Here is a 9,447-nt window from a genome sequence, read left to right on the forward strand (position 1 = left end):
TTTTTTGAGACAAGGTCTTGCTCTGCTGCCCTGGCTAGAGTCCACTTGGGCAAACACAACTCACTGCAGCCTCAACATCCAGGCTCAAGCAATCTGCCTACCTCAGCTGAGTAGCTGGGGCTACAGGCACATATATGCCTGGCTAGTTTTTTCTGTTAGGTAGAGATGAAGTCTTACTATGTCGCCTAGGCTGGTCTTGAACTCTTGGGCTCAAGTGATCCTCCCGCCTCAGACTCCCAAAGTGCTGGGATTATAGGCATAAGCCAGCCCCCCTGGTGATCCACTGGAGTTTAGATACAACAGACCAGCATTGACATTAAAACACAGATAGTACGATTGACAAAACAGATTCTCTGTAGCAGTAAGATACCAAATTCCAACCTGATTCTGGTATAGCACCACATGACAGACAGCAGATCCTGAAAGAAATCAAAGTATTTTACCCCAAAAGATATTTATTTGACATATTTTTAAATGGCCCTACAAACTGTCTCTTGGGGAAATGCGCATTCTGTAGAGAAATCTCCTACCCTTACTAAATCTTTTCTGGAGAGTCTTGACACCTTTTAAGATCAGATAACAGACAGTCACCATCAATTCTCTCTGAAGCCAGCTACCTAGAGGCTTCATCTACAAGACAAGAACCTTGGCTTCCACAACCCTCCTTATATATATATTTTTTTTTTTTTTTTTTTTTTTTTTTTTTGAGACGAGTCTCCCTGTTGCCCAGGCTGGAGTACAGTGGTGTGATCTCAGCTCACTGCAACCTCAAGCGATTCTTCCACCTCAGCTTCCTGAGTAGCTGGGTCTACAGGCATGTGCCGCCATGCCCAGCTAATTTTTGTATCTTAAGTAGAGACGGGTTTCATCATGTTGGCAAGGCTGGTCTCAAACTCCTGACCTCGTGATCTGCCCACCTTGGCCTTCCAAAGTGCTGGGATTTACAGGTGTGAACCTAACCCTCCTTATCTTAACTCAAACTGACTTCAACTCTTCAGGCAGAGTTTAACTCTTTCAACCAATTGCCAATCAGGAAATCTTTGAATCCACCTAGAAACTAGAACCCCCGTCTCCTCTCTGGGCAAACCAATGTATACCTTAATTGTATTGATTTATGTTTTTGCCTGTAACTTCTATCTCCCCAAAACATATAAAACCAAGCTGTAACCCAATCATCTTGAACACATGTTCTCAGGACTTTCTGAGACTGTCAGATGCCATGGTCTTTAACCTTAGCAAAATAAACCTCTAAATTGATTGAGACTTGTCTCAGATACCTTTTTTCCCCCCAAGACAGAGTACTCTGTCGCCTAGGCTGGAGTACAGTTCTGTGATCTCTGCTCACTGCAACCTCCACCTCCAGGGTTCAAGCGATTTTCTTGCCTCAGCCTCTAGAGTAGCTGAGATTGCAGGTGTGCCCCATCACACCTGGCTAATTTTTTGTATTTTTAGTAGAGATGGGGTTTCACCATGTTGGTCAGGCTGGTCTTGAACTCCTGACCTCAAATAATCCACTTGCCTCAGCCTCCCAAAGTGCTGGGATTATAGGCATGAACTACCACATCTGGCCTCAGATACTTTCTGGTTTACATACCTCTAACTCACTCTCCTTCCTTTCATAGCCAATTTCTTGAAACAGTTGTCTCTTCTTTTGGTCTTCATTTCCTAGTCTCCCATTCCAATTTGAATTCCATGCCACATCATACTGTGATAACCTGCTTTTTGCCAGCTAAAACTAACTCTTTCTCAGATTAAAAGCTGTTCAGGCTTTATGTTAGCTTCTTGAGCCGGACAGACTCCATCTTAGCTTCTTCATATTAGTTATTTTCCCACCATCAAGTATGTAACTATAGTATGTAGCTGGGGTGGGCTGACACTGGGCACCTCCCGGAATGCATTTGTTGATAAGAGGCCTAGTTAAGTGGTACCAGCAAAGCCTGGGAATGCAGGCAGGTGCTGTCCGGTGCTCAGAGCCCCCATTACCTATATAAGTTGTATGTCTTTGGTGATACCTTTACCCCTCGCACCTGGCACTGTTTTACTTCTCATGTACTAGTTTATCTTTTAACTTTTTTGCTTAGTCTGCTTTTGCGAAAAATTTGCTTCAGCTAGGTTTCCCCTCCCCTTCAAAACTAGGGTATAAAAGACCACCTAACTTTTTCTTAGGTGCTAAGAGAATTTTGGGCGTTAGCCACCTCTCAGTTGCCAGCATAATAAAGAACTCATAATTCAATCTCAGAGTGTGGCGCATTCCTTGACTGGCTCGGCTACAACAATACTACTAAATTCCGTATCACATCACATATACTCTTGCTAAGGTCACAGAGGACCTTCATGTTTCTAAATTCAATGAGTATTTTTTAGTCTTTACTCCCTCCCAGAGGTACTCTCCTTTGGTCTCCTTTATTTTATTCTCTAAGTTTTCCTCTTCTCTGCCTGCTTGGACTTCTTTGCAACTGTTCTTATTTTTCCTAGTCATTAAATATTAGCAATCTCCGGGGCTCTGGTCTTTTTTTCTTCTTACTCTACATTCTCCTTAACTGATTCCCTTCAGTTGCTTCAATTACTACTGTGAGCCAGTAACTCCCAAATCTCCTGCTCACATCCATATACAGGACCGTGTTCTTTGTTGTCAACTCAATCGTTCAAAACACAACTCATGCTCTTGATTTCTTACTTCACTCCTTAACCATCTTTTTCACTGATAGTTTCACTCCTTGTTCAGTAAATGGTACCATCATTTAGAGTTGTTCAAGGTACTCCAAAACTGCTCTTCAACCCTCCTATTTCTCTCTGCTTCTATATCACCACCCAAATCCAGGCCCCATCAGATCACACCAGGATTCCTCTAATATTCTCCTAACTGGTCTCCCAAATCTACTTTTGCTCCTTCCAATCAATTTTCTTTTCTTTTCTTTTCTTTTTTTCTGAGATGGAGTCTTGCTCTGTCACCCAGGCTGGAGTGCAGTGGTATGATCTTAACTCACTGTTCAGATGATTCTCCTGCCTCAGCCTCCCAAGTACCTGGAATTACAGGTGCCCACCACCAGGCCCGGGAAATTTTTGTATTTTTAGTAGAGATGGGGTTTCACTATGTTGGCCAGGTTGGTCTTGAACTCTTGACCTCAAGTGATCTGCCCTCATGGGCCTCCCAAAGGCATGAGCCACTCTGCACCTGGCCCCTCCAATCCATGTTCTAAAAGGTAGCCAGAGACAGTCCTTAAAACCCAAAAACTTCTTTAAAACTCATTTTCCTTTTTTAAGACCTTTAATGATTTATTTCTGTCCTATGACAATATTGGAAAAATTCTAATAGGCCAGTATATGTAGCGTCTCCTCAAGTTACGGTTTTGGGAGGCTGTTAGAAAACATGATATTGCTGGTTTGAATCACATATTAGCACGACTTGTTAAAATCCTGTGCTCCAAGTCTGTTGGCAGGTGATCCCGCATGCTCAAGAGCACTCCCAACTATGTGGACACTTGGAGGGTTATCACCACCCAAGAAGATGTCACATTACTTAGACTTTAAACCCTGAGTGAGGCCAGGTGCGGTGGCTCACACCTGTAATCCCAGCATTTTGGGAGGCCAAGGTTGGCAGATAACTTGAGGTGAGGAATTTGAGACCAGCCTGGCCAACATGGTGAAACCCTATCTCTACTAAAAATAGAAAAATCAGCCAGGTGTGGTGGTGCATGTTTATAATATTCCAGCTACAAGGGAGGCTGAGGCAAAAGAATCATTTGAGCCCGGGAGGCAGAGCAAAACTCTGTTTGAAAATAATCCCAAAAAACCAAAAACCCGTGAGTCAATTCCAATAGTTTTGTGTATCTTAAGTCCCCAGTAAGCATATTTTACAGAGAGGGAATAGGAAACTAAGACTCTAGCTGGGGAAGCATGCAAAAACCTTTGGTTAAAATTGTGAATGGAATAACCTAAATGTCCATCAACTGATGATGGATAAACAAAATGTATATACATACAAGAGAGTATCATTCAACCATAAAAAGGAATGATGTTTTACTAGGTGCAAAAACGGATGAATTTTGAAAATATTATGCTAAGTGCAAAAAGACGCAACAAGACACATATTGTATGATTCTAGTTAAATGAAATGCCCAGAACAGGCAAATACCTGGAGACAGAGAGATTACTGTCTCCCTAAGGCTGGGAGTAGTGGGTAATAGGTAGTGTCTGCAAGTTTTATTAGATAGTGTGATAGTTGCACAACCAGTGAACATACTAAAACTCACTGAATTGTGCACTTTAAAAGGGTGAATTTTATAGTATGTGAATTACATCTCAAAAAAAGAGAAAACAGAGCAGGCTGTGGCCCAACTGATGTATCACTGCTCTTAGAAGAAAGCCCAATTTAAAATTGAGCAGAATAAGACCTACAAGGCCCCGTGACTTGGTCCCTGCCTGCCTCTCCCAAACAAATAAACAATTAAAACGTATAGTATGTAAGAACAATAATGGAAAAAAAGGCAGAGCAAGGGATGGGGCAGTTCTGGTGTCAGATGATTTGTTATTTAAATAAAGTGGTCGGGAAATGCCTCCCTGATAAGGTGACAATAGGGGCCCGGAAAAGTCAAGCGAATACACAATATAAAAAATTTTCAGTGCTTCCTCATAACTTTGCTCACTCCATTCCAGCTAAATTAGCCACAGTTTCTGTTCCCTCCATCTGAAATGCTCTCCCTCTCATTCTTCCATTCTTCCTCTTGTTAACTCCTACTCCTGTAGTTCTTAGTAACAGTCGGAACAGACGTGGCCTGAGGGCGGGGGGATCTATTACCTTCAGGGTACAGTTTAGAGGTCACTTCCTCAGGGAAGCCTTCCCTTCTCTCATTTCCTTTTAAAGCTCCCAAAATAGCATCTTCAAGTACTTACTTGAACCCTGTAGTGGGTCATTTTTAGCTTTTGGTCCCCTTCAGACAAGCTCTGGCAGGCCCTTGACGTATTCTGTGACCAAGCCCCCTATTAATCGCGGCACTTAATGGGGGGTGGAGTGGGAGTCCTGGATTCAAAGCTTGGCTCCAACACAAGGTAACTGCAGCAAGAGGTGAGCCCGCTGTGATTTCTATGAAACCCAGGGAAGGGCTGCTTGACTGACCGATCATCAATGAGATCTGCAACCTCTCTCAGAGCGGCCCCAGCGCCGAGTCCCCGGCCCTACACACTTAGAACCCAGTAACAGGGCTCAAAATCACTGAACCTCGGGCTCCTAGTCCCCCAACGGCGCATTTCCAATCCCCAGGCCTGACCTGCAAGTTCCGGGTGATAAGCTGCAGTTTCTCTTCAGGGCTGGGAGCGTCCCCCATGGCTCTGCTACCACTGCTTCCCACACTTAGCCCGGCACCAGAGGCCCTTCCTGGGTCACCGTCGCCACCGCGTGCCGGGAACTGTCACGCGAGTCCAGCCAGGTTGCATCAGCTGAGCTCGTCGCTCGGCTTGCTTGGCCTGAACCCCTCCCCTCCCGGCAATAGCCGGAAAAAGTGAGGAACAGTAGAGAGTCGAGCAGTTCGATGAGCCTGGAAAAGGTGGAGCCGGTGGGCAAGGAAGGCGGTGCGGAGGGCGGGGCTGAGGCGCCTGCGCGGGGCGCAACCCTCCTAGAGGCGGGGCGGTTTTCTGCCAATCACTGCTGGTTTGCCCTCCCGCCCGTGTTGGTCGGGTGGACTCCGGGTGGGGGAGGTCGGGGAGGGGGCGATAAAATGGCGCAGGGGGCGGAGTGAGGCGCAGTCGTTCGCCCAGGCTTTGGCCCGGCTTCCGGAGGTGAAGAGCGGGAGAGACGAGGGGGTCGGCGTTACCCGTCCGGGAGGGGGATGGGGGCGCCTGTTGCTTCTCCAAGGGGCTGCGCACGCCGCTGGCCCCTTGGAGGGATTGAGAGGCCCACGCCCTGCTGCGAGAAGGGCGCGTTCTAGCGCTTGAGGTGACGGCGAGGGAATGTCCCTGCCCCCCACCTTCAAGTCGGCGGGCGACAGATGCCCCTCACCCTGCTGAGGAAAAAGGAAGCTCCCTGGTCGTCTGAGAGTCGGGGAGCGCCGTCTGCAGTCTCTGCCCAGTGGGGGTGGGGACCGTGGATGTGTAGGTGGCGGGGGACGCCTCTGCCCCGGCCAGCTTGGCGGGAGGCTGTTGCCGGCGGGAAGCTCGCGAGCTTTTCTGCCGCGTCTCGTGGGTGGGGGCAGAAAGAGGACGACGCTTCCCCCGGGAAGATTTGAGCACGGTGGTCCCCGGGAGAGAAGTGCACCGCCCGGGCCTGCTGAGGGGCGAGTTTGCCCCTGCTGGGGGAGGGTCAGGGAGAGAGAACCCTAGCTTCTCCCGCCTTCCGTGGGGAGGCGGGAATTCGCGTTGTCCTCAGAGGAGGGAGGGGCAAAGGCCCTTCCTGGAGGGTGACACAGTCCCGGGCTGCATTTGTAAGGGAGAGCCAAGGCAGTATCCTACAAAGGTTGGGCCTGGGTCACACCCTTCCTCCTGGTCCTCAGGGGCTGGAAGCGGCGTCACCAGTTATTTCCTAGGCAAGTGGGAAAGCAGGTGGCTGCCTCAGGGTGGGCCCTGGAGAGGTCCTAGAAGTGGTTGAATTGCCCACTGCCTGCCCTAACCTGATCTCCAGTTTTTTTGTGTATTTGTTAGGGACTCCAAGCTCTAGCCGACCTGCCTAGAATGTTTTAAAGCACATTTTCTTTTTAAAAAGAAACCTGTTGCTGCAGCTTAGCAAGTCGGTTCTCTGTGTCCATGTGGGAGGAGAATCCTGGCACCCTCATCTAGTGAAATATTACCTAAAGCAAAGATTTGCAGCCCTGGGTTGTTTTTTCCGTCCTGCAGTGTTTTTAGTTACCTCGAAGGAATTTGCGAAACTGTTACAGATAATTTCAGTTCATTTTGATTTTTTGTAAATGTTGTGTATATTTTATGGAGTGATAAAGCCTGCTGCTGAGTGTGTTTCGTACTGTGTGCTTCACACGTACTGCATTTGGGAAGGGTTGGAAATCAAAGGCCAGGGGGAGGTCTTGTCCACTGGAAATAATCTCTGCCCTTGGCCGTACCTGTCAGATCCTGCTTGGTAATGGTCTTGATTTTAGAGCTTGAAAGAGTATGTGGGTTTGCATCTAGTGTTGCAGTTTTAGTGGCCTCAGTAAAATAAGGCTTTGTGCTCGAGGCAGTAGGTTTTCTGAGGTGAGATAAAAATAGAAAGGGAACCAGTTTCTGAGGTTGCAACCAGGAGGTTCGAGAACAGAGAGAGGGGGTGGTAAACTGAAGTGTGAAGAAGGGGGTGGACAGGTGAGAGATGTGGAAGGACAGAATAGGGTCACAGAAAGGATGGGGTGTAGAGGAACTAAGAGATAGAATTAGGAGATCGGAAAAATATTCTTCCCTTAAAAATAAAGGGGTATGGCCGGGCGTGGTGGCTCACGCCTGTAATTCCAGCACTTTGGGAGGCCAAGGCTGGAGGATTGCTTGAGGCCAGGAGTTCAAGACCAGCCTGGCCAACATGACAAAACCTCATCTCTACTGAAAATACAAAAATTAGTTAAGCATGGCAGACGTCTGTAATCCTAGCTATTGGGAGGCTGAGGCACAACAATCACTTGAACCTGGGAGGTGGAGGTGGCAGTGAGCCCAGATCATGCCACTGCAGTCCAGCCTGGGTGACTGAATGAGACCCTGTCTCAAAAATAAAAATAAAATATAAAATAAAAATATACAGGAGTCCCCATGTTTTACGTGGAGGTTACCAGGCAAGTACCAAGAAAGGTGGTAGATGGTAGACAGAAATGTAAGTAACTCTTCTTTTAACAAGTAAGGCTGTCTTTGGAATTTCACTTAAGAACTTCAATTTTATCTGAGGATCCCCCCCACCCCGCCCTTTGCACATTCGTTAAACATAAGGGTTTTTTTGGTATAGAACTTTTAGGTTTAGACTGCTTTCATGAGCATCCTCTTTCTTCATGATAATACGTGTTTGAAGTTAACAGAATTTAATGGGTGTTCTCATCTGTATTGAGGTTCAGAGACTAAGTGAAATGCTAAGGTCCAGTACCTCTATAAAGGATAGTTCAGTGAACATTAATTTGCAGAATTTGCCTGATATTTCAGATGTCTGTTTAGGTCTTTGGTGACAATATGGTTGAATGCTGGATTAAAATTGATGAGACTAGAGCATATTAGATAATTTCAAGCAGGGTCTAGAGGAAGTTCCCTACCAGTTTGGCACTCTTTTTTCCTGAGGTTCCTTTGCTTCTCTTAAGACTGACTCTTCAGGGGTCAGGGCAGTGATCATGGTGGAGTGAAATAATAACTGTGGCCACCAGTTATTTGTCTCTTACATTGTGCCTCTAGTGTGCTAAATTTATGTTTGTGATCTCATTTAATTCTTGTCACAACCTTGTCAGGTAGGCTCTGATATTTGAGACTTCACAGAGTATAATCATTGTCTTTCCCATTGACTTCATAATTTTAAAATGTTTTTATTATTTCAAGCATATAAAAAAATATGCTGGGTGTGGTGGCTCAATGCCTGTAATCCCAGCACTTTGGAAAACTAATGCAGAAGGATTGCTTGAGTCCAGGAGTTCAAGACCAGTCTGGGCAACATAATGAGACTCTGTCTCTACAAAAAAAGAAAAAAATTAGCCAGGTATCGTGGCGTGGTCCTGTAGTCCCAGCTACTCAGGAAGCTGAGGTGGACGACTGCTTGGGCCCTGGGGTTCAAGGCTGCAGTGAACTATGATCACACCACTGTATTCTGCCTGGGCAACAAACCTGAGACCCTATCTCAAAAAAGTAACAATTTTAAAACAGTATAGAAAGTAACATAATAATAACGAACATTTTAATGCCCACCATCCTGCTTTATCTTAGGTTGCCATATTTGTTCCAGGTCTCTTCATGCTATTTTTTTTCTTTTTCTTGTTTTCCTTATTTATTGTCATGTGGCCTAAGATGAGATATTGTTTTCTTAAGAAATAAAACGTTGGCCGGGCGCGATGGCTCACGCCTGTAATCCCAGCACTTTGGGAGGCTGAGGCAGGTGGATCACAAGGTCAGGAGTTCCAAGACCAGCCTGGCCAAGATGGTGAAACCCCATCTCTACTAAAAATACAAAAATTAGCCAGACCTGGTGGTGCACACCTGTAATCCCAGCTACTCGGGAGGCTGAGGCAGAGAATTGCTTGAACCTGTGAGGCAGAGGTTGCAGTGAGCTGAGATCGTGCCTCTGTACTCCAGCCTGGGCCATAGAGCGAGACTCCGTCTCAAGAAAAATAAAAGAAACATTGCAGATATAAGTATAGTTACCCATGTGCCTTTGCCATTCCTCTTCTCTCTCCACCACCAGAGGTAACCACTATCCTGAATTTGGTATTCCTCATAGTCATGCATATTTTAATAATTGTATGATATATATATCTATACATAATATGTGGTGGTACTCTTTCTTTTTTTTTT

General features: G+C 46.1%; 2 protein-coding genes across 2 annotated transcripts in view; one reads left to right on the plus strand and one right to left on the minus strand.

Moving 5' to 3' along the window:
* YARS1 (tyrosyl-tRNA synthetase 1) overlaps positions 1–5,355 on the minus strand; it is a 42,657-nt gene extending 37,302 nt beyond the window's left edge. Inside the window, exon 1 of the mRNA XM_017527960.2 lies at positions 5,268–5,355. Within this exon, the coding sequence (XP_017383449.1) occupies positions 5,268–5,324 (57 nt within the window). The 5' untranslated portion in view covers positions 5,325–5,355. The remainder of the gene's footprint in view (positions 1–5,267) is intronic.
* Positions 5,356–5,682: 327 nt separating this feature from the next.
* LOC108303800 (S100P binding protein) overlaps positions 5,683–9,447 on the plus strand; it is a 41,573-nt gene continuing 37,808 nt past the window's right edge. Inside the window, exon 1 of the mRNA XM_037738212.1 lies at positions 5,683–5,775. The gene's annotated coding sequence lies outside the window, so the exon portion shown is untranslated. The remainder of the gene's footprint in view (positions 5,776–9,447) is intronic.

Source organism: Cebus imitator, unplaced genomic scaffold, assembly GCF_001604975.1.
Source record: "Cebus imitator isolate Cc_AM_T3 unplaced genomic scaffold, Cebus_imitator-1.0 Scaffold51, whole genome shotgun sequence".
NCBI lineage: Eukaryota > Metazoa > Chordata > Mammalia > Primates > Cebidae > Cebus > Cebus imitator.